The sequence below is a fragment of the Bidens hawaiensis genome, unplaced genomic scaffold (genome assembly GCF_021521415.1).
Source record: "Bidens hawaiensis isolate Kalapana, Puna unplaced genomic scaffold, B.hawaiensis_p1.1 tig00031757_1, whole genome shotgun sequence".
In the NCBI taxonomy this organism is placed as follows: Eukaryota; Viridiplantae; Streptophyta; class Magnoliopsida; order Asterales; family Asteraceae; genus Bidens; species Bidens hawaiensis.
In genome coordinates, this window is record NW_027495361.1 from 78,322 (window position 1) to 103,205 (window position 24,884).

At 34.7% G+C, this 24,884-nt stretch overlaps 1 protein-coding gene and 1 long non-coding RNA gene across 2 annotated transcripts; one reads left to right on the plus strand and one right to left on the minus strand.

Annotated features, from left to right (window-relative positions):
• Nucleotides 1-5,243: 5,243 nt before the first annotated feature.
• Nucleotides 5,244-10,255, minus strand: LOC143582482 (WAT1-related protein At3g45870-like). The gene is made up of 5 exons (XM_077065032.1): nt 9,917-10,255; nt 7,746-7,959; nt 6,930-7,085; nt 6,459-6,610; nt 5,244-5,515 (listed from the first exon to the last, which is right to left on the minus strand). The coding sequence occupies exons 1-5, from the start codon at nt 10,168-10,170 to the stop codon at nt 5,347-5,349; spliced, it is 945 nt and encodes a 314-aa protein (XP_076921147.1). The 5' UTR covers nt 10,171-10,255; the 3' UTR covers nt 5,244-5,346.
• A 2,707-nt stretch (nt 10,256-12,962) lies between these two features.
• On the plus strand, nt 12,963-14,762 carry LOC143582483 (uncharacterized). The gene is made up of 3 exons (XR_013143980.1): nt 12,963-13,168; nt 13,250-13,791; nt 14,425-14,762. It is a non-coding gene; the product is annotated as an uncharacterized LOC143582483 (long non-coding RNA).
• The last annotated feature ends 10,122 nt before the right edge of the window (nt 14,763-24,884 follow it).

Genomic DNA, 24,884 nt, shown 5'->3' on the forward strand with positions numbered 1-24,884 from the left:
TACATTATTATTGTTTACTAACTAGGCTCATTGGGCTGAGGGTTTGTGGAGGTAACCCCTAACCGGGCGTGACCCAATAAAGGTTAGGGTTTCATGATGGTAGCCATATAGTTTTTATATAAGGAGCCTTCATCATTCATTTGAAGGGTATTCTCTTGGACCCTTGGCCTCCAACATATTTTTGTGTTTGTAAACAAGAGGAAACTCTTAGTAGTCACCTCCACTCCTCCACTTTTCCATGGCAGATGTCGAGCAACCGGGGATGAAGATCAAGGTGGCGGTTCGTTCATCTCGAAGACCGGGGAACATCTGTCACACCCAACCTAAGGCGAAAATGTCGGGGCGTGAGCTGATTGCTCACATCTCTCAAGGTACTATTATGCAATATTTAAAAGTGACAATATCTATTTAATTAAATTCAATTTTCAATTAAATCAAATACAAATAAGTACATAATCCTTAAATACAACAATACAAATTTATATTTCTAATAATCTTGATTAAAATATTCTACTAACTTAATTCTTCACTAAGTCATCACCAACTTGCTTTAAATTCCTATGATAACCAGCATATGCGTATAAAATATAAAGGTTTGTTAACAACTCATTTTGAGTGAGTAAAACACCAGTTAAGTGAGATATAATATAATATATAATAAATAAAGAAAAATGCAAACTGTGTCAAGTGGGATAAGCAATTTAAACCAAAGCATATAAACAAATCACACAAATATAAAGCAAGGATTAAACCGTTGCCATGCGGATGGGCATTGGTTACCAAAAATGAGTTGTCGGTAAGCTCTGAACGATGGCTAACACGACGGGCGTATGATCATACTAAACTGAGATTATATTGGACCTCTCAGACATGTATTCAAGCAAAGCATATAAGCATATAACACATTAGGTATAAATCGTTAAACACACAAGACTAACAGCTGCAAGTTGAGTATTAAATAATAGGTAAATAGATAAAGTATACATACGTCCCTAAAAGATTTAAAATAAGGAAAAAGGAGAGTGATTACTCACCTCGATGATTAAGCGAGTAAACCGAGACAATAATTAAACGAGTAAAGTTCACGCGATGAGTGATCTGATCCAAACAGACCTGAGTCTTATACATTAGAAAATAGATTCAATACCGAGAACATAACCATCGGAATCAATCCAAATGGATGTATAGAACTCCGGTTATGAGATTTTCAGCAAATAAGCGAGCTGGTACTTGGGACTCTAAACAGTTAGTTGGGAGTCGGGTTTTGGTCAGCACACTCAAAATTTCAAAAATCAAACAAAAATGTCTTCTGGCCCGAAAGCTAATTTTGAACAGAAGATAGATAAATCAAATAATCAATCTTGTTGACTATTTTGCACTTAAACGGGTCGGAGTCCAATTGACATGGTAAATCCCCTGAATCTCAGAAACCGATTGAGGGCTTTTCTAAAGGAGATAAAAACCTACAATATTGAAGAAGAAAACTTACCCAAACGAGGATTGGAACTAGGAGAAATTGTGGTCAACGAGGTCTTGAAGCTTGAAAGTCAACGACAACTTGAAGAACTTGACTAATCTTGAAGAAATTGACAATGAAGAAGGGAAATTTCGTGGGATATGGGGAGGATGGCTGGACTTCAGTAGTTTTTAGGGTTTATAGATGTGTTTTGATTTAATATTGAGTATTATAATTCATTTATGAAGGAATCCACTCGAATAGGAAATAAAAAAAGCTATTAATGAGAAAATTGGGTATAATAACAAACAAAAATTTGGCTTGGACAACAAGAAAAGCGGTTTGGGCTGATTTGAAACATTAATTTAGATATTTTGGGGCTTAAGTTTCATTAATTTAGTCGAAAAAATGCAACACTAGTCCCTGTACTTCTATAAATGCGATTTTTAGCCGTTTTAAACGATTTTAAAGGTTTTAAGCATAGTTTAACTAGTTTGAAAGTGATACAAATATAAAAAAAGTCTAACAAAGTTAAATACTAATAAATATAAGATTTTAATAATTTGAAAGATCCGAAATATACTCCCGAGTCTGGTAAACGAATACGAATTCAAATACGAAAACCCGAGTTGTTACAACATCGACATGAATCCGACCAGGATTCATTCCATGTTTCTTCATTGGTGCCATCCGTGGGACATGGCAAGGAACCATGATTCAATTTTACCGGTTTCGTGTATAGATATGTGTGTTTTTCGAGTGATGTATGCCAGATCTGGTTCTGATTTCTTCGGATCCGAGTTCGTTTGAGAAATTATCATATTCCATATTTGTAGATATGAAAAATCCTTTCAGATCTGTTTGTTTTCCAAAAAACCTACTTGGTTTGGATGTTCAAAGCCTCTACATCTGTGGTTTTCGGGGACAAAAAGATATATCTATTTCAAATATGGGTTTCATCATAAACCATTTTATTGGAAGTCCACTGTCACTGATCTAATATAAAAATAGGTACACCTTGCGTAGCATAAGGTACAACCCAACCAGGCATTGTACCCATTAAGGAGACACCATCTGAAAAATCGGTTGTACTCAGTTTTCTTGGGTAGGAACCGTACCTGGTCCTAACCTACCTGGTTACAGCAGGTTTCCATTATTGTTTGTCGGGTTGGGGTTCAGTTCTTACCCGGTTCCTAACAAGAACCGGTCTAAAAATACCAGGTTTCGGGTACCAAACAAAACCCGAATCGTGCACCTCTAATCAAATTGATGAGCCACCGTTATCGCACAATTCTTTAAGAATGTGATTTTCAAGACATAATTACAGAGATTATCATTTATCTTTGCATCAAATTTCAGTGTTTAGAAAAAGCTAGAAGCTTTTGGTATTTCAAATTTTACAATTTTGGTACTTGAACTTTCATACTCTTTTGTTAATTCATATAATAATTACATATTTAACCCATATTCAAAACCAACTACCCCCTTGACTTTTAAACACCATAACTTTTGCGCACGTTAATAGTTTTTTTTAAATTATTCTCTTTAATATGAATATCATATTGTTATACTTCTTTAACTTTAAAAAATTTACATATTATGTAAATATTGGTTAGGATCGACAACAAATCGAGTCAGGCAAGCCCGGGTCATGTGTAAGACCAAATTAGGGCCGGAACGAGTCGATGCAAAAATGGCTAATTTAGTTCGGTTCATGTTGGTACGGTTTTGAGTCGAAAGGGTCAAGTCAGAATAGGTTTTGGATTAAAACAATGCACCGTGCGGGCACCCAACTAGTTTTATTAAAAGCTCCAGCTACTCTACCAAACACTTAAATATTTCTAAAAATCCACAGCTACCAGCTACAGCTTCTAGCCACCAGCTTCCCGCTAGCAACTTCCAGCTAGTTTTACCACACATACCCACTCTCTCATCACCACTATCACCAACCGATCACACCATGAATTCACCACCCCCAAAATGAAACCTCTGCAGATTCTTTTAGATCCAACTCAAATCACAAAACAAATCCGTACAACCATGTCATCGTTGTTACCGAGGCGTAATCCGTCAAAACCCTAGCAACAATGTCGTCACTTTTGAAACTATAGAGGCGGAATTCGTCGAAACCCTAGCAAATCTAGTTATCAAAAATTACCTCTGCCACCACCACCTGTCAGCCTACCATGAAATTTCCTTTGGCTAAATCTGCTCCGCTTCGTCAAAACCCAAAATCGGGTTTGGGGCTAAAAATTCACTCCTCAGGTGGAGCGATTATCCCTCAGTTGTTCGTGATTTTTGGTGTATGAGTTCAATTCTTCCGTCGATGTCATCTATCTCCGGCCAACAACTTCCGTCTACATCAAGATCGGTGAACACAACACTTCCCTGTTTGGTTGTGGTGGTCGGAAGAGAGAGTAGTGGTGAATATATACCCTCTCAGTTGGTCGTATTTGATGTATTTGAACGGTACTGGTGGGGAGTGGTGGCTGGCTAGGGTTTAGGGAAGATGGTGAAAAGGTGTAGCTTGTGACGATGGTGAACGTTGAGAAGAGAATTTTCTCTCTCTCTCTCTCTCTCTCATATATATATATATATATATATATATATATATATATATATATATATATAGTTTTGATCAAATACAAATAAAATTAACGTGCTAAACATAAGAATCAAGTAGAGTAATTATATATACAAGTAGAATAATTATGTAATTACTCTATGAGAATTACTCAATGATGTAATTAAATAATTACTCTACTTGATTCTCACGTTTAGCACGGTAATTTTATTTGTACGTTAACCTTCCCATATATATATATATATATATATATATAGGATCAGGATCATGAGAGAACCTTTTTGAAATTATGAGAACCATTTTGGACCACAAAAAACCCAAAAATAAAAAAAATCATAAAACAAAATAAATCAAAAAAACCAAAATTCTTATTTTATCATCCCGGTTTAATAAAAAAAACTCGGTTTAGCTAAATTATATACACATATGTATATTATATACATATATGTACATTTACATGTTTTTTTGTACACACGTGTATAGTTTAAGATAAATGATGTTGTACATATGTGTATATTACGTAACTAAAGATTAAATAAAATTATACATATGTGTATAATACAACGTTTTTTTTTATTTTTTTCTATTTTTTTATTTATTTTAATGAAACCGGAATGAAATATAAGAATTTTGGTTTTTTTTACTTTTTAAAATTTTTTATTATTTTTTGTTTATGATTTTTTTAAATATTTTTTTAAAAGTGTTTTTAATGGTCTAAAATGGTTCTCAAAATTCTCAATATGCAAAGGCTTCTCTTAGGATCCTTACCTTATATATATATATTATTTATATTGTTTTAGTTTTAATTTTTAAAAATGTGTTTTTAAATAGATAGGTAAAAGAACCTATTTGACCTCATATGCAAGGAACATGACTGACTTAAAAAGAAAAATTAATTAAATTAGAATAAAAAAACAAATGGTGTAACATTTGAAAACATAAAGGTTAAATCACGTCAAATTTAAAGATGAAGTAAATGCACTGAAATTTAGTGCAAAATTAAATGACAATCTCTTTAATTATGTCTGATTTTTAATTAAATTATAAAGGAATGAGATGTAAGAACTTTACAATGCGAGACACAAATTTAGAAAAATTATAGATTTAGGGATGGGGATGAGACGTGAGTGCTCAAATTAATCACTAGACTAACTAATAGAGTGAGGTTTTTCTAATTAAATTGATTTATGTTTTTTTTATATCAAGTAGTTTTCTTGATTTTAATCATTAGAAAATTCAAAAATAATGCAAAATTTTCCAGCTGGGTATTTTGAATATGAACAAAACACAATACATGACTAATGAATCAAATACTTTTGGCTACTGATGGTGAAGGCCCAGAGAAATCCTGATCTATCAATGGCTCCGTTGAATGAGAACGACGGACAGATGAAGCTGCCGACTGTTGTTTTTCCCGATACGTTGCCCAAGTCACCAGATATAACCCTGCTATGATCAACACTCCTCCTAGAACACTGTTCACAAAAGCAACTTAACTGTCAAATACAAAAGTGCCAATTTTGACCCATTTACTTATGCATGGACCGGGTCGGGCCATCAAACGAACCGTCCAACATAGAAATCTAAACGGGTTGAAAGTCGAACATAAAGTTAAATATTCTCGACTGTAACATTCTAATTTCATATTTTGATGTAATGAAAATTAATGTTGGAATAGCCCTGCTTGCGGTGCGCACATATGATGTATATATGTGTGAACCCTCGGGTGGGCAAAAGTGAAATTGCACTAATTTTGACGTTATTTTACTAATCTCGTGAAAATAACGTTAAAAGTGACGGACGGTTAATCAGGCATCATGTAGTGGCGTTGATAGCTGAAAGATAAGGGTACATGCACCGATCAGCCGGTGTCCCGATGATTGAGTGCTATGTGCCTTATGTCCAAGGCTTGATGCAAAACTACTATCGAGCCGGGGGTCTCACCGGAAGCAGCCTCTCTATCCCTATGGGGTAGAGGTAAGGCTGCCTACATCTTACCCTCCTCAGACCCTACCATAGCTTTGCTATTGGTGGGATATACTGAGTACGATGATGATGATGATGATGATGATGATGATGATGATGATTAATGTTGGAAAATAAGAATACGCTGTTTAAGTGTATATAGTATACACTAATATAGTTCTCATCGTAAATCATGTGTTTTGATTCCTATGTCTTCTCATTAAATGAGATCAGTTAATGCAAAGGGTAAATTAGTAAAAGTATTATTTCCTTATTTTCTCTTGGTGTCATTCAATCTCATTGAGTTGATATGGTGCTAATTTTTGGCACCGCATTAGAGAATAAGATAGGTAGTATTCTTGACAAGGATATGGAAAACTGAGATCTGACATGTTAGGATGCATAAATGACATTTTATGGACTAGGAGTAGAAGCAGAGGGTGAGGAACATACCTTCCTAAATATATCGGGCTTCCAAGGAAGATTCTTGACAAGAAAGCAGTTGCAGCAGGTTGAAGCGGATTGTAAAGAGCAACCAAAGCAGGTCCCAGGATCTTGTTGGACCATGTTACAAGTGCATAATTCAACGCTGAAGTGATAATCCCCTGAAACAAACCAAAGTCATCATGTATTGTGTCTTATCTTCACACATGTCGAATCAGTTGAAAGTCAGCTGATTGTAATTATGTTTTTGTGATCATAGTTAAGGAGTTCCATGTACAAATAGATGTATATATAAAGATTATTTCCGTAGATGAAACTCATCTCTAAAACAAATTTCTCACAAGGATGTTATTATAAGATTACATTGGCTGGGTTATTGCGTATTGTTCCTAATCTACTAATTTAGCTGGTTTAAGAGGAAAGACATGTAAATACCTAAAAAGTTAAAACCAATTCGATGGCAAAGGAGAAGAATCTCACCGCATAAACTACTGCCCAAATCTCAGACGATGTCAAAGTCCAGTTTGCTGACTCGTTGCTCATGGCGACAGCTGTTACAACCATAAAAACAGTACCAAAAAAGTACGAATACGCTGTAACTGAAAGGTTTGCAGGATACTTGGCCAACAGTGGTGCCTGAATTAATTTCAATTAGAAGCAAATAAAACTACTGTATAAGTATATAATTCAACATGCAATAATATACCCAAAAAAGGATAAACCTTCATGCTATCCCATCTATGTTCCTAAAACTTATTGTCTTCTAGGTCAGGTTAGAGGCCGCAAAATTATCTGGTTGGGTGGGTTGGATAACTGGTCAAAACAGGCAGGTTGACACAATTAAACAAAAAATTTAATTACTTTTATTTTTATAAATAACGTGTGTGCAACATACACAATTCAAAATACACTTTGGGCGATTTTAAAAATTTGACCCATTCAAGCTTTTCTTTATTTAATCCCTTGACTCATCAAGATTAGCATATAAGTACACGGGTCAAAATAGCCATCTATAGATGTTATCAAGCTATGACTTATATAACACGAAGAGCTAACATTTGTCCTAGAATACTTTATGCAAATGCATCACTTTCTTATAAACATGCTAGCTGCAAAGAGGACATGATACATATAACATGAGCTTATTGATTGTGTCATCTTTACGTAACTACCAACTCATTTGTATGGATTAAAAATGTATAATATCTAGTTGAAGAATCAAATGATAATAGCTAGTTAAACTGGTAAAAAAGAAATTATGTTGCTTTATAGGTATTAAAATATACGAATGGGTACCTGAATAGCTAAAAAGGCTGCCATACAAAAACAGTTTCCTATTAAGCAAAGGACACCAAGGTGCCAATTGTCAATCCCTAAAGTTGCAAGACTGGAAAACATCCATCCAGGAAGTTCGGGTGCCACCAATTCTTGGTGATGTGCTTGTAGAGCAGGCCCACGAAATAGAACCATTAAAATAACTTTCATTTGTCCAAAGATGAAGAAATGAAATCTAAGAGTGAGAAACATTAAGAATTAGATGCTATTAATAATATGATATCCAAATCATGAGGCCCCTTATAAGTCAAACAACTACTAAGAGAGAATTAGAATTAGTAAGTAACATACATACTTTTCACGGAAATAGGCGAGGATCGTAAGGGCAAGGATGTCACGGTAGACGCAGAATACGATCTCGTTGATTCCGCCGTTGAGTCGTGATGACGTGGTATCCGCCATTGAACAACTGGACCAACGCCATGGCCAAGTGTGCCTTCCATGGCTCGACGACATCCTATCCTAGTAGTACTGATTTAATCTAACTGCTGATAGAGGAAGACGACACATACATAAGATTTTTCATTTTTAATAGGCGATCGATCAGAATCAGTATTATTATATTATTTTGGTGGCAAGTTGATCTCAATCATAAACAATCCATTCGGTCGATTATGTCAAGTGATCATGACATAGATATATTCAACTGTGGAATTTTGGAGTTTTCTGTCCTAGTCATTCCACCGTTTCTTTGTATATAAAGGCACCAACAACGCTCATCTGTCCAGCTAGCTGATATGCGCGGAATCATCATAAACTAGACTCAATGTGCCCGGTACAAATGGAATCCACAATCTTCACTATAACGGCTGTGGCGAGGACATACCGACTTTCCCCGTCGTCATACGCCCCCGACTATAAATAGGATGCTTTATCAAATGGTAAAGGACTCCTATTCAACTCTTTCGACCATATACTCTTTTAGCTTTACACAATTTCTGCAGTGTGGAAACACCCATTCTCCCTAGTAAGAACTCATGTTTCTTTCTTCTTTTTTTGACGACCAACACTTGAATTGTTGTAAGGGGTACTAGCAAAATTCGCCTTTCAGTAGGAAAAACCTCTATGACCGCCCTACTAAAGTGGTCATAATATATGTTTAAATGTCTATAGTTTATTGTTATTGTTTAAAACCTAAATATATTATGTTAGAAACCTATGTGTTACACGGGTTTTAATAAATCCAAGTTGTAAACCAATTTATTACATGTATTGAATAAATCTAAGATGTTGTAAACCAGTTTCTATAAAAAGTTGAATGTTATCAGCTACACGTGAAATATGAACTAATGGAGATTTTAAGAATTACAATTATCAAATAATGAAGATTTAATAATTATAAATACTTTATTTTAAAGTAAGATATAATTAAAATATTCTTATGATTTTGTGAGTTTTAATAAACTATTTATATAAACTATAGATATTTTATTATTTAAAGTTATTATTATCATTTAATATGACATAAAGGTGGAAAATAAAAATTTAGACTTCACTGTAAGTCAACATATGATAACCCAAAGTACTTATATATTATATAGGACAATTTTTTAACAGCGAAGTCCTGAAATTTGAGATCTTTAACTTTACTAAATATATCATCTTTCTCAAGTTTTACATTATACAATTTAATCTATTTTGTTTTCTTCTATTTTCTTTAATGTTTTTACAAAAACGTTGTATGATTATTTTTTAGATATATTTTATGAAAAATGAAAATACTAGTTAGAAAATGTTAGCAAAACGATTTTCATTCTTTAGAGAAAGTGTTTTTAACTATTTGTATAAATATAAAACATGTTTTTGATTATTTGTAAAAATAAAATTTGTATTTGTTTTTAACAGAATGTTTTTTTAACTTTTATTTTCTAAAGAAAATGGTTATAAAAAATAAAAAATTTCAAACGAGCAAACATGACAAGTTATCATATGATATTCTAAGAGGTAAGGTATGATAAATAACAAGTAAATGTTTAGACTTGCCCATAACGAAAACATATGTTACCAGAACATATACGATCGTATAACTTTGATTTATTTTATTTTTAGTAATACTGAAACCGAAAACAACCGTAAAACTTAACTTAAGTATGATTTAGCTATAAATAAAAGAGGTTACAAGCTAGAGACACTCAATATTGAATATTGTTAAGAGATGATCAACTAACTTTTCACGGAAATAGGCAATCGGTGCAAGTATAGAAAGGGCAAGAAAGTCACGATACAAGCAGAAAACGATCTCATTCACACCACCATTTAGAGCTACGTTCGTGATCACATGATATCCTCCACTCAACACTTGCACCCATGCCATTGCCGCGTGCGCTTTCCTTGCTTCACCTCCTCCGCTAACACCAACACCAACACCGCCATATGATATTTCCATCTAACCCATGATACGGAAGAAGCATGAATTTATAATTAATAAGTAGGTTGAGTTTCCATTTCAAGTTCAACCAATAGAAAATGACTCATTTGGTGGCTTGAGTGTAAATGAAAGAGATGTCATCTTAGGATTGAAGCAAAAGAATAAATTATGAAAAGGAAACAGCTACACTAGATAGATTCTTTTTTAATAACTAAATCCAGTTATTCTTTTAACCTTGTTTTTTCTTTTATTTTTTTTTCTGAAAGGCTCCTATATAAAGAAAACAAAGGAACCTTATAGCTAGAAGCCCGAACAAACAAGAAGAAAGAAAATACAAACCGGAACTAAAACAGAAAAAGAATCATCATCATCATCATCGTACTCAGTATATCCCACCAATAGCAAGGCTATGGTAGGGTCTGAGGAGGGTAAGATGTAGGCAGCCTTACCTCTACCCCATAGGGATAGAGAAGCTGCTTCCGGTGAGACCCCCGGCTCGATAGTAGTTTTGCATCAAGCCTTGGACATAAGGCACATAGCACTCAATCATCGGGACACCGGCTGATCGGTGCATGTACCCTTATCTTTCAGCTATCAACGCCACTACATGATGCCTGATTAACCGTCCGTCACTTTTAACGTTATTTTCACGAGATTAGTAAAATAACGTCAAAATTAGTGCAATTTCACTTTTGCCCACCCGAGGGTTCACACATATATACATCATATGTGTGCACCGCAAGCAGGGCTATAAAACAGAAAAAGAATAATAAATTTAAAACAAAAAACAAATATAACAGGAAATTTTCAAAGTTGAATTGACACTATTTGTCTCACTTTAAGAGTATTCACATCCATCCCTCTATCTCTAAATTCAAAATTATACTAAAAATCACTATATTTTCTCTCTTTTTTCAATTAAATAATATTTTTTTATACCTTTAACATGGCCATTTATATTTTCTTCACTCACAATCACTTTTAAAATATATTAAAAAGTTATAGATTTTGAAAAGTAGCTTTTCAAACATACAAAAAATCATTACATTTCTCTTATTCACTCACAACACCCTAAAACACTTCATACAGTATAAAAATTTAACTCACATTTTTTGATTAACTGAATGTGAATGCTCTAATTGACTAGTCAAACAGGATATTGGTAAATATTAAAAATTTTTAAAGGTTTTCTTATGGATTTTTTCGCATTAATAAAAATTCTATTGAAAAATTGAATCTTAATGTGTTTTTTTATTATGGATGGAATAATGGATCATAAGATTTAGTATTTGATTTTGCGTAACTTGTTTTTTACGTGGTGATGGTGCCAGAGAGGCTGACTTAGCTTCAGGCGAAAAGAGAGACGAATACATTGTTTTTTCAAAAATGTATAAAGTTGTATGTACGATGTTTTCGAGTGACACCAATGCCATTTTAAACGGCCACTCCATTAGTTTTTACCCAAAGTCCTGTACAACTTAAAGCCAATCATTAATAAATGTGTTAATGATTTTAGGAAAACATTCTTTTTATAATTAACTAGTTTGATCCCCCTGTTATGTAGTTTATTTAGACTTTTATTTTTAATCGTTTTACTACTTTATAATTTGTAATGATTTGTTCTATTTTTAACGGATTTTTGTTTTGATTTAATACGTGCATATTAGTTTGTTACGATCATTATATTTTTTTAACGTTTGGACTCTTTCAATTGAGATGTGTAGGTTTTGTATATTTATAACGAACGAACACAAACATGTTGATTTGCTTTAAACGAATAAACATGAACACAATATTGGTCATATGAAAAAGGGACGTTTGATGTAGATGACGATGACAGTTAATACATGAGAGGGGAGATTGACGATGGTGGGTGTTAATCGAAAATTAGCCGGTGATGGAGAGGATAAACCGACGACTGAGAATATGTAAATGAGAGAATTTAAATAAAGGTTTACTCAGAAGGTGTTTCACAAATAAAAATCAATCAATCATACCCAGTGAAGTCCCACCAATAGCAAAAAAATAAGAAGGGTTTAAGAAGGGTGGGATGTAGACACACCGTACCTCTATCCAAAGGGATAGAGAGGTGACTTCTGAAGAGACCCGCAGCTCTAAAATACATATGTATGAGACAATATACATGGAATCAAAGTTTAACAATAATATAATTAATAATAGCACGTTAAATAGTAGTTGTAGTAGTAGTAGTAATAATAATAATAATAATAATAATCTATATATACTATATATAAACGAAAACTCAAAAACCCTAAGTGTCGTGATGTGGTCGCTTTTTTTGGAGTCACCAGATTTGCTTGATTTTTAAATGATGGTCTCTCATTGATTTAACCCGTTTATGCTTTAATTTTCGCGGGTCTTATGGGTCACCAAACCCGGATCCTCCCTAAATTCTTCGACCAAACTGCGTTCTCCTCTTCCCATTCTCGAACCCTAAATCACCATCCTCCCCCTCTATCTCAAATAATAATTGTACGAGCCGTTATACGCAAAGGTTTGTATTTATGATCTATTGATTTGATAATTTATAGTTTGATTTAAATGTTGCTGTGTATACTTATGTTTTGAAATTTCAGAGATATGATATAGTCAATGGTGTTGTTGAAGTTGATGGATTAAAGGATGATTCTGCCACCGATCAGGCAGAGGTAATATACTTTCAAATAGTATCATCTCATCTCTTTTATCTGTACAAGATTCTGATTTACTATTTTAAACAACATTTCAGCTAATAGTTTAGGCTTTTTGTCACGAGTTTCCATATTTTTGTTTCTAATATGTACTGATTCCAATATTGGCATAATCATCAGATTACTGAAAGATATGAAGATGCACTCAACTATCTGAAGGATATCAAGTGGTGCAGGATAAACGAACCCAAGGGTTTCAAACTCGAATTATTTTTCGATACCAATCCGTATTTTGAAAACTCAATTTTGACCAAATTATATCACATGATTGATGATGACGAACCCATTTTAGAGAAGGCAATAGGGTAACTATTATATATTCATAACTATATTTTATCTCACATGCGTCTTAGTGTTAAGCTCTTGTAATGTTTGGTATTTTTCAGGACAGATATTGAATGGCTACCAAGGAAATGTTTGACACAAAAGATATTAAAAAAGAAGCCAAAGAATGGATCAAAGAATGCTAAACCCATCACAAAGACTGAGAAATGTGAAATTTTATTTAACTTTTTTAGTCCTCCACAAGTTCCTGATGACGAGGAAGACATTGATGAAGAAGTGGTTTTTTTTTATGCGCATATTGAGGTTATTGATTGATAGATTTAATAATGAGGAATATCGTTTTCAGGCTGAAGAACTTCATAATCAAATGGAACAAGGCTATGATATTGGGTGTCATAGTATTACTTATACTTGACATGTTAATATCACTTTTTTTTTCACTGAAATGATATGTTTGCTTTATATGCGCTATGTAGCTCAACCATACGGGACAAAATTATACCACATGATGTTTCGTGGTTTATGGGTGAGGCGGCCGAGGAGGATGGGTTTGATGGCTCAGAAGAAGATGATGGTGAGGATGATGATGAGGATCTGGATGAAATTGATGAGGATGATGATGAAGATGAAGAAGAGAGCAAGAGTAAGAGAAAACCAAATATAATTTTTTCTTATTTTCTTCCTTCTAGAGGTGGTTTCGTTCATGATTTTACATTCTAGGATTATGTCATTTAGTGTTTTTCTAGATGTGGTATAATTAGGTCGATTTGGGTCATGCTATGGGTTAAGTTGCATTATTTAATCAAAAGAAAAATGAGCCAAATGGCCTTTTTTAAATGTGGTATAAACAGGTCGATTTGGGTCTTGTCTTTGATGGGTCAGTTGTATAATCTAAACATTTTAAATTAAAAGACAATGGGTCATAATGGTTTCGTCCTAGGTGTGTATGAACAGGTCAATTTGGGTCATGTATAAATAGGTTGATTTGGGTCATGTTTTTAAATATCTGAAGAATTCAACTAAAAGGAACAGGTAAAACGGGTGAAACCAATTTGAAGTACCTATCTCCCAGTTGGTTTGACCCACATTAAGAAGTACCTATCAGACTATTGACGGCCTGTTTGACCCACACAGCTTGCCACGCTAGCATCTTGCATACTATTTTGAATCATTAACTTTTTGCAAGTTATTCACTGTCGAACTGTGTGACAGGCGAGCAACCTCCAGAATGCAAGTAATTGAATATAACTCTCCAGGCGAACTGTGTGAACTGCAGAAGGGCAGCATATCAAAAACTGGTGCGACAGGCGAGCAACCTCCAGAATGCAAGCAATGGTAACTTTGAAGGCTGCAAGTGATGTGGTTGAGAGTTTGAATGTGTTGGTTTAAGAATTTTGGCCTATTTACTTTTCATTGTTGGATGTTTTTTTTTATAAATTGTGTACTGAGAGTTATATTCAATTATTTATCTGTTAGTGTCCAGTTTTTATGTTAGGTTACATTCTTGATTTGTTGAAAAAGAACAATTTAAGTATGTATGTTTTGGCACCATTTTTGTTGAATGAATGTCTTGCATGTTTGAAGTTTACCGAGTATGTTCGAAAGCTTTGTAAGATATTAGTTAGAATGAGCTACCTTAATAGATGGTCCAAATTCATCATTTTTAATAATGGGCCACACTCATTAATTTAGTAAACGAGTAAAAAAAGCATCTTTTTGTGAACAATTATAATTTTAGTTAACAGGTCAAAATATCATTTTCGGTAAACAGGTCAAAATTATCACTTTCACTGAACGGGTCAAAACTTTCATTCTTAGAAACTGTACAACTTTGGCGATGACCCGTTCAAGAAACACAAACAGATACATGGGACAAAATAATCCCAGTAATAGAAAATTTTTAAGATGACATTGAAAATTAATAAATTACACACAAAAAGAATAGTAAATTAGGCACAAAATCTCATCAGTTTGATGCCAAGATCAAAGTCCACAACATGAATCAGGGCATCCGTTCGATGGAAAGTTGGTTTATTTTTGTTTATTTAATAAACGATTGGACATGAACAAATTTTTTTTTCATTTATTTATAACTTATAAACTTTTTGAAAAGTAATAAGGTGTTTGGGATTGCTTATATTGTGATAAGAAAAGTTCAATAAGTTACACTTTTATAACTTATTAACTTAATGAAAAGTTATAAGGATGCAAAAATAAGGAATCCCAAACACCCCCAATGTATGAAGTCATGTTGCTTTTTTACCATACACTGCAACTAAGAGGTTTTATTAATTGAATTCTGTTTGTAAAGTAAATTAACTGTCAGTTTGTGCATATATTCTGTAACTGTGGTGTTACTTTGATAATTTGTTGAAATTGTTAATTACTTTCTAATTTTGTCATTAATTTCATGTTTATATTTTCTGTCAACATTTAGAGCTCTTGATCAAATTACAGTTGTAATTTAATGAGAGATTCTTGAACAGAGCTTATGCTTTCAAATCAAGTCAATACAATAAAGTCATCACATTATAGGAGACATGATAATATGAAATGGTTATATGACTTTGTCTGTGGTCACAATTTCGTGTTAGCCAAATATATCAGACATGCGCCTCATAAGATTAAGATTCATATATTTTTCAAACACCATGACTCAAGTCATGATCATTTTTTCGTATGCCAAACAGAAACGTAACATAATAATTATTTTGATTGCAGATATATTCCATTGTAGATGTTTGAAAGCAAGGGCATTACTAGAATTAGCATCCGTGAGAAAAATGATAATGGGAAAAAGAATCATCTGCCATCCATAGGTAAGTTTTGAAGGAACTTCGTTTAACATTTTTGTTAATTTTTCATGTATGATTGAATATTATTTGTTTAATTTTAGGTTCAATTCATGAAGCGGCATGAGAATGAATTGTTGGTAATTATATAAATTATGAAACATCAATCCCAAAGAAATCGAACGCCTGGTTTTGTTCGCAATTAATACACAGGTGAGCTTCATTTTCTTAACAAAATAAACTTGTAGTTTATGATAGATTTCTACAACTTATGCAACAATATTTAGAAAAATGCAGAGTTGGGCGAGCCAGAATGACAGTAAAACGAACTCCAAAGCTCTAAACTGGTCAAAAATCATCACCTCTAACAACTAGCATAACAAGTCCTTTTTTTTGTTTCATGTAGCTTAAAATTAGGTTTTTTTAAGTAAAGAATGAAAAAACCTTACATGCTACATGCAGTAGATTCTAAGGTTGGTGGGATCACACAAGGAATTGGGTTGTATGAGGTTCAACTGCCTATTGGCGGTACAATGTGACTATGTGTTTTTCTTGACACTCTTGGACATGAGGTAATCCATTGGATTCTAATGGATTTAGGTACAATCAAAGGTCCCTACATGTATTTCTAATACAGGTCAGAAGTCAAAACATGTATTTTTAGTCAACTAAAAAAATGCCATTTTGACCCACTGAAATAGGTTATGTTTTTTGGGGAATTTAACCTTGATATGTAACTCTCACATAGCCAAAACAGATACTTATGAATGAAACAAAACTAAAAAGTGTTCCCATATGACATATTTGCAAGAAGCATGAAACAAAGCTAAAAATGTTTTAGCTGTTTGTCGTGTAACTGAATAACATGATTTTTCGGAATAGTTTAACTCGCTTTGATCACCATAATTTTGGTATAGATGAGACTGTTGTGGGCTCAAGAGAGTCAAAATATGAGAGAGTAATTCCCTAGAAAATGCAGGATTCAGGAACACCAGAAGTCAGTGCATTACATTAAGAAGACAAGAGCAAGTAAAGTTGATCAAAGAACAAGTGCCATAGCCTAGCTGGTATTCTTATTATTCATTCGTTAAACGAATATTACTATTTTATCTCCATGTGTTATTTTGGACTTATGTTTGTCAAAATATTAACCACGCACTAAAATTGTGTTTATATATTAACGTGAATCAATTATTTAAAGATTTTTCTTTTTTTATTCCAAACAAATTCCAAACAAATTATAAGGTTATTAAGTCTCTTTGTTTTTAATTATTGTGTAGGTTAAAACTTAAAAAGGATACTAACAGACGAAACCCCATCACCGATAATTGGCAATGAATAACACTTGGTATTTTATTTGCTATTTACCAAAATAATAATAATACTAAGATACAGAAGAGGATGCAAATTGTTCAAGTCTTCAATTTTTTTTGTTCATCTACTTACGATTTTTGTTTCTAGCAGTCGCCTTCCATATCTGTAAACGGAAGTAGTGGTTTATTAAAAAACACATTTTTTTACAAAAGAAAATTTGATGGACAATTATAAGAAAATCAAAACACATATAATACAAATATGTGTTTTTGTTAATATGACGCAAAATCAAACCTAATAACGCAAAAGATCTCCAAATTTGAAAAAAAATGTGTTTCCGTAGACCATGCAGGGTGGCTCCGCCAAGCCAAGGGAAGGGTCCGACGTGGCACACTGTTCATGCAAAGAGTTCCTTGAAACACCACGCATGGTCCTTTTCCTTTCACCTGTGACGAGACCGTCATGCCCCTTCACCTCTTTTTCGGCTGTTGGAGCCCAGCGACTCTATTTAAAAGATTGTTAATTAATTTATTATTATTATAAATACATATATATAAACAAACACTTCTCCAATCATTTTAACAAACCCATTTCAACTAAAACAAAACCATTTCAATAAAAACTAAAATACAATGAAACTTAAAAATTATCAATACCTCAAAACTCATCTAAAAATAATAATATTGATAGTTGATAAGATGAAAAATAGACAAACAAAAACAAGACACATTAAACAATTACTTATACATGAAATTAAACTCTACTGTAACAACAAATATAACCCATCTCGGTAGACAAAAATTACAACCGAAATGACAATAAAAACGACAGCTAATTTTAAATTAATATAACAAATTATAAATTTAAAAAAATATTAAAAAAGCCTTAAATAAACCCGCGTAACACGCGGGCTAAAAGCTAGTAATAATAATAATAATAGAAGATACCATTATGGTGTGTGACCAAAATAAGGTAAATAGAAGCCCATAAGGTAATCATTTCTCCCTAAAAATTCTTAACTTTAATTTTACTTCTCTAAGAATTCCTATCCTCAACCATGTCCTCGGAGAGGTTTAGGTCTATCAAATCATGCTTAATCCTCTCATCCCATGTCAATTTAAGACGTCCTCTACCCCTCCTCCCTTCTACAGTAATGTGTTCTACGGATCTAACAAGATTCGTGGTTTGTCTTCTCTTCACATGTCCAAACCATCTCAATCTCGACTCTCTTATCTTGTCTAATTTGTTCGCTACCCATAATCTCTCCCGAAACACAACGTTTCTTATTCGGTCTAACCTTGTATGCCCACACATCTAGCGTAGCATTCTCATTTCTGCTACCTCCATCTTCCGCACTTGTGCCTTCTTGATGGCCCAACAATCTGTTCCATATAGCATTGCAGGTCTAACTGTGACCCTATAATTTTTCCCTTTAGTTTAGTTGCGAAACTCTTGTCGCACAATATACACGTGGCTGCTTTCCATCTACACCATCCTACCTGAACTCGATGGGTCACATCGCTGTCTAATTCCCCATCGCTCTGAACAAATGATCCTAGATACTTAAAATTCGTTACCTGCGGAACCATCTGCCCTTCAATGGTGATCTGTGCGTCCTCATTGTCATTTCCCCACCAAAATCACAGTGGAGGTACTCCGTATTAGAGCGACTAATCCTTAAACCTTTTGTCTAAGGTTGTTCGCCACTCCTTTAGCCTCATGTTTTATCAAGTAACACAATATCGTCTGCAACATCATGCACCATGGGAGCGTCCCCTGAATCGACTTTGACAACTCATCCAAGACTACTGTAAAAAGAAACGGAATCAACACTGACACCTGGTGAAGACCTAACTCGACGGGGAAGAAATCAGTATCCCCACTGGCGCACGAACACTTGTTGCACTCCTGGTATACATATCCATAATTATCTCTATAAATTTCCTTGGGACTCATCTACCCTCCAAGCACCCCCAAAGCACATGTCGTGACACATTGTCGTAGGCCTTTTCTAGGTCAATAAACACCATAGGCAGGTCACGCTTCTTCTCCATATACTTGTCCATCAATCTTCTTATAAGATGTATTGCCTCTGTGGTGGAACGTCCCGACATGAAGCCAAATTGGTTCACCGTAACCTGCGTTTCCCGTCTAAGTCTAACCTCAATAACTTTTTCCCATAGCTTCATAGTATGGCTTAGTAGTTTGATTCCTCGGTGTAGTTACCATAACATTAGGCGTCTCCTTTGTTCATATAGATAGGAACTACAACGCTGCTCCTCCACTGGTCTGGCATCTTACCAGATTTGAGGATAATATTGAACAGAGTAGTTAACCACATGACTCCTTCCTCTCCCAGACACTTCCACAACTCGATGGGTATGTTGCCTGGGCCAACCGCCTTAGCCCTTCCCATCCTCCTAAGTGCAGTTTGCACCTCTTCTGGTGTGTTTCGTCGACAGTAGCAGTTATTCGGTTGTTGTCGTTGGAATGTTGTGTTGTCGTATTCTTCTTGATAAACTCTCCCATTGTTAAAAATATTGTGAAAGTAGGTTTGCCATCTTAGCTTGATGTCCTGCTCCTTGACCAGTATATGCCCATCTGTATCCTTTATGAACTTCACATGCCCTAGATCTTGCCTTCTGTCACACCCCGAAAATCTTATCTTAGCAGCGGAAGACTTAACTAAGTTAATTTCGGGTTATGACAGATGCCGATAGCCAAATCATGAAACAGAACGCTTAAATATATCAAAGGACTTGTTTATTTATCAGAGCGCACATGTCTAAATTTACATAAAGTATTATTATTACAAGTCCACACACGTCATAACATCAAAACCACACGCGTTCTTCGTCCCATCTCCTCCCTCGCGACGCCTCCAAGTTTCTCATTTACCTGAAAAGTATGTTAAAATAATTTTGTCAACACGAATGTTGGTGAGTTTCTCAATTTAAAAACCGGGATGTAACAGTTCTCGACTTTGCACCAATTTATTGATCATTCTTATCATTGATAATTTTTATTATTCACCATTCTTTTTAATGGGAATTTAATTTCCACTTTTCCAAACATAGTTATATATTTCTTAAACAAAACGTTTTAGTTGTAAATGAGCAAAGAGTACAACACATGTATGACTATCATTATAATAAACTCGAAACATACCAAAATCAAAATATTCTCACCTTTTCAACCAGAGCGACTGGAAGAGTAGGGGGGCGTCGCCCCGATAGATCTACCAATATTTTTAGGCCCTTTCTCTCTAGGTTAACGATTTTTCCTTTTATAATGACTCATCCCATTTAACACAATTTGTAAAACGTATAACCCTTTTCTTTACATACTTTTCCCCCAAAAACATTTATAAATCAATAAAACGAGGGGATTTACGAGAAAACTCACCGTTTTCGGTAGATGATCGGTTATTCCAACTTGACTCGTAACCTATTATTAAATGGTACACATTTAATAATAATTTTTATGTTTTAAGTTGTTACACAACTTAAAATATTTCACACATTTCTTAAAAATGTTATCTTTAATTTGTTTGTGTGTTTATTTTAGTTTTTAACGATACATTGGCGATTCCGTTCAAGTCCAATTCCTATATGATCATTCAACACACACATGGTTTCTAACTTATAAATTTAACCCGAGTAGCAACTAGCACATTCCATGCACAAATGTTCTATTTAGCAAATAAACAAGTAATAATATATTATTATATTATTTAATATTGTCTAATATTATATAATAATATTAAGTTCTATAAATTTATATTTAGTTGCTGGAATATTTAATATTTTAGATCTTTATACTTATTACATTTATAAAATCGTTTTCCGGTTCGGTCGATTTTGTCAGTTTTATATTAATCGGTGAACCGGTTAACTTTTTCTTATAAAGTTGAGTTTTTAACTATTTTTAAATATTTTAAGTGTGAATATACACAAGTTTATAAGTCATTTTATTAAAATAGTTTGTTTCTTATTTTATTTAAAAATTTCACAAAACTAGCAATTTTGACGTTTTCGGGTCGGTTTTGTCGGTTTTATATTAATCGGTGAACCGGTTAACTTTTTCTTATAAAGTTGAGTTCTTAACTATTTTTAAATATTTTAAGTGTGAATATACACAAGTTTTATAAGTCATTTTATCAAAATAGTTCGTTTCTTATTTTATTTAAAAATTTCACAAAACTAGAAATTTTGACGTTTTCGGGTCGGTTTTGTCGTGACCTGAACCGTCAAAGATCAAGTTATTCCATCTTAACCTTTATATAAACATTTACTTATGTAAGGTATATATATTATATGGGTTTACGGGCTGTTTTAAAACAGTTCCCAAAACCGTTTTAAAACAACTCGGTCATAGGTGCCACAATAGAACTGAAATTTGGGATGAAACGGCGGTAAAAAGAAGCTAAACCATGGAAACTCCGGACATCGCGTAAGGTTTATGGCGCTGGCCAAGATGTGATGGCCTAAATTTTGCTCTCATCCATTCGAATGCCATCACCCGACACCAAATATCCCAAGAAGACGACCTCGCGAGTAAGGGAATGACACTTCTTTTCGTTAGCAAATAAACGCTGATCTCGTAAAATAGTAAAAACTGCTCGTAGGTCCTGCAAGTGTTGTGCCAAAGTCTTGCTAAAAATAAGTATATCGTAGAAATAAACGATGACACAAACGCCAATAAGATCCCGAAAAACATGATTCATAAGACGCATAAACGTACTCGGAGCATTAGCTAACCCGAATGGCATAACCATCCACTCGTATAACCCATCTCGCGTCATAAAAGTGGTTTTCCATTCTTCCCGTTGTCGCATTCGAATTTGGTGGTATCCACTTCGAAGATCGATCTTGGAGAAAATGCTAGAGCCGTGCAACTGGTCAAGTAAGTCTTCAAATCGTGGAATAGGAAAACGGTACTTCACCGTTATTTTATTCACCGCACGACTATCAATACACATTCGATATGCGCCCCTTGTTTTTGGCACAAGTAAAGCGGGAACAGCACACGGACTTTTACTTTCACGTATAAAACCTTTTTCTAACAACTCTGTCACATGACGTTGCAATTCAACAAATTCTTTCGGGTTCATTCGATAAGCAGGTTTATTCGGTATACTCGAGCCCGGGTGAAAATCAATACAATGCTGAATTTCGCGTTCCAATGGTAAGCCTTCCGGTATTTCCTCCGGAAAAAGATCACGAACCTCAGTGAGTAAAGGCCTTACCGCCACCGGTGGAGGTGGTGTCGGCAGATTTTCCTTAACAATAAGAAGTCCAAAAATCCACGGGGGTTCCGGTTTTAGAGCGCACTCCAAAAGTTCAGTTTTTGAAAGAATTAACGCTTCTGTTTGTGAATCTTTCAGGTTAAAAGGTGCCAAAGTAATACTCAACCCGTCTTTCCGAAAACTATACGTATTACGATACCCATAATGTTTCACGCGACGGTCATACAACCAAGGTCGCCCCAAAAGTATATGACAAGCATCCGTGGGAATGACCTCACACCAAATTTCGTCCGTGTATTTGTTACCAATTGAAAACGGTACTAAACACTGATGTGTCACTTTAATTAAATTTCCTTTTTTTAGCCAAGATAGATGATACAGTTCTGGATGGTTTTTAACTGTTAATCCCAATTTATCCACAGCCGTAGTGGCTATCATATTATCACAACTCCCCTCGTCAACAACAATATCACAAACTTTACCTTTTATCATGCACTTGGTTCGAAAAATATTATTGCGTAGCCACATAGTGTCATCACATCCGATGCAAGAGACGCGCTGAGAACGCGTTGAGATATTAAAGCATCATCCCGATCTGGGTAAAGAATTGTAGCATCCTGGAATTCATCGTCCGCATCATGATTATCATCAAACGTGGGTACCGAATCATCAACGAGTGCAACAACTTGCGTGTTTGGACAATTTCGTTGTAGGTGACCCAACCCTAGGCATTTAAAGCACCGATTCCCCCCTTGCGGGTTTGACGCCGACGGTTTAGCTGCTGGGACAACAGTTTTTGGCTGGGCCACAGAGGCCGGAAGTGGAGTGGAAACGGAAGTCGATCCCCGGTTTTAATTGGGCCGAAGGTTTGAATACCGTCCCCTCACAGTAGCTTGTTTTTCCACTTTATAAGCTAACCTGCACACGTAATCAAAAGTATAATAGGGGTGTAACTGCACGACATCCGAAATATCGGTACGTAAGGAACCCAAAAATCTAGCAATAACTTGTTCTTCGTCTTTGTTTGCGCCACACCGCATCCTTAATCGTTCAAACTCCAAAATAAAGTCAGACACACTTAAAGTCCCCTGTTTTAAACCATGGTATTCTTAAAAAGCTTATAGCCTATGATTAACAGGTAAGATTTTTTTTTTAATAAACGCTTCATCTTATCCCATGAATCGATTTTATGTTTACCTTCTTGGACTCGTTTTTTTTTCAAGTCTTCCCACCATAATGACGCGTGCTTCTTTAATTTAATAGCAACGAATTTTACCTTCATGTAATCAGAGACATCCTTGAGATCAAAGACCCGTTTGACAGTGTGCAACCAATCAATAAACTCGTCTGGCTGAACACCGCCTTCAAAATCTGGAATTTCCACGCGAATCCCTAGGGATCGCAGTGGGTCGGACACGGGAGGTGGCGGGCGACGCACCCTGGCATGTCGGCCGAAAGGGTTGTCGTTAATCCCGTCCCTCATATCGTACCCATCCGACTCAGTTTGTTCGGAATCGCTTTCTTGCTGCCATCTTCCTTCGTTGGCCGGTTGTAATCCTGCATCCAAAAGTTGTTGGTGCAGCCTTTCAATTTCTTCTATGTCTCGCGGATCACGTTCATAATCACTGTTGCCTCTATCGGCGAATCGACGTTGACGTATGTTATGATCCGACATGGCTTTGATACCACTTGATAGCGTGATGGTCACACGGTGTTGATCTATGTCAACGCTAATTTCCTGAGCTATGTCAAGAACACGTTTGAATCCTCCAAACGATAAACTTTATTAAGTTCTCGAAAATAAACAACCAAGTTTCAAACGTAAAAGAGAAAGAGATTAAATATAAGATCCAAACTTGAGGAACAAGTCTCAACTAAATAAACATAAAAAATAAGCAAATATTATACTAAAGATAGATTAAGGGTTGGCCAAGGTGGAGGTAGCTTGGGCCGGTCCCGAACAAGCTTGCGAGTCCACTTAGCCACTTTCGTTTGGAATCGGTTTAACAAGCCCCGAAACCCGCCATGCTTGACTCATTCCGCTCGCCATCAGTTTGGTCTTTTGATAAATATGGGTGAAGTATTTTATTCCCAAGTCCAGAGGGTTGATTAAGAAGTCCCTCTAAGCAAGAATGATGATAATCTAGTATTAAGAATATTAAACAAATGACAAATATCAAAAGAATAGTGAGAATTCTCACAGTTACGAAAAAAATAGTTTGTGAACTGATGTGGCTACTAACAAAACATTTTTCTTTGTGAAAACGAAGGCATATTGTGACATAAGAGTAAAAAAGTCTTATGTTAATAGAAGGGGTAAGTAATTAATTTTCTTTTGCACTTGGATATTAATTCTACGGAATGTAACGTCAGGTTGACAAA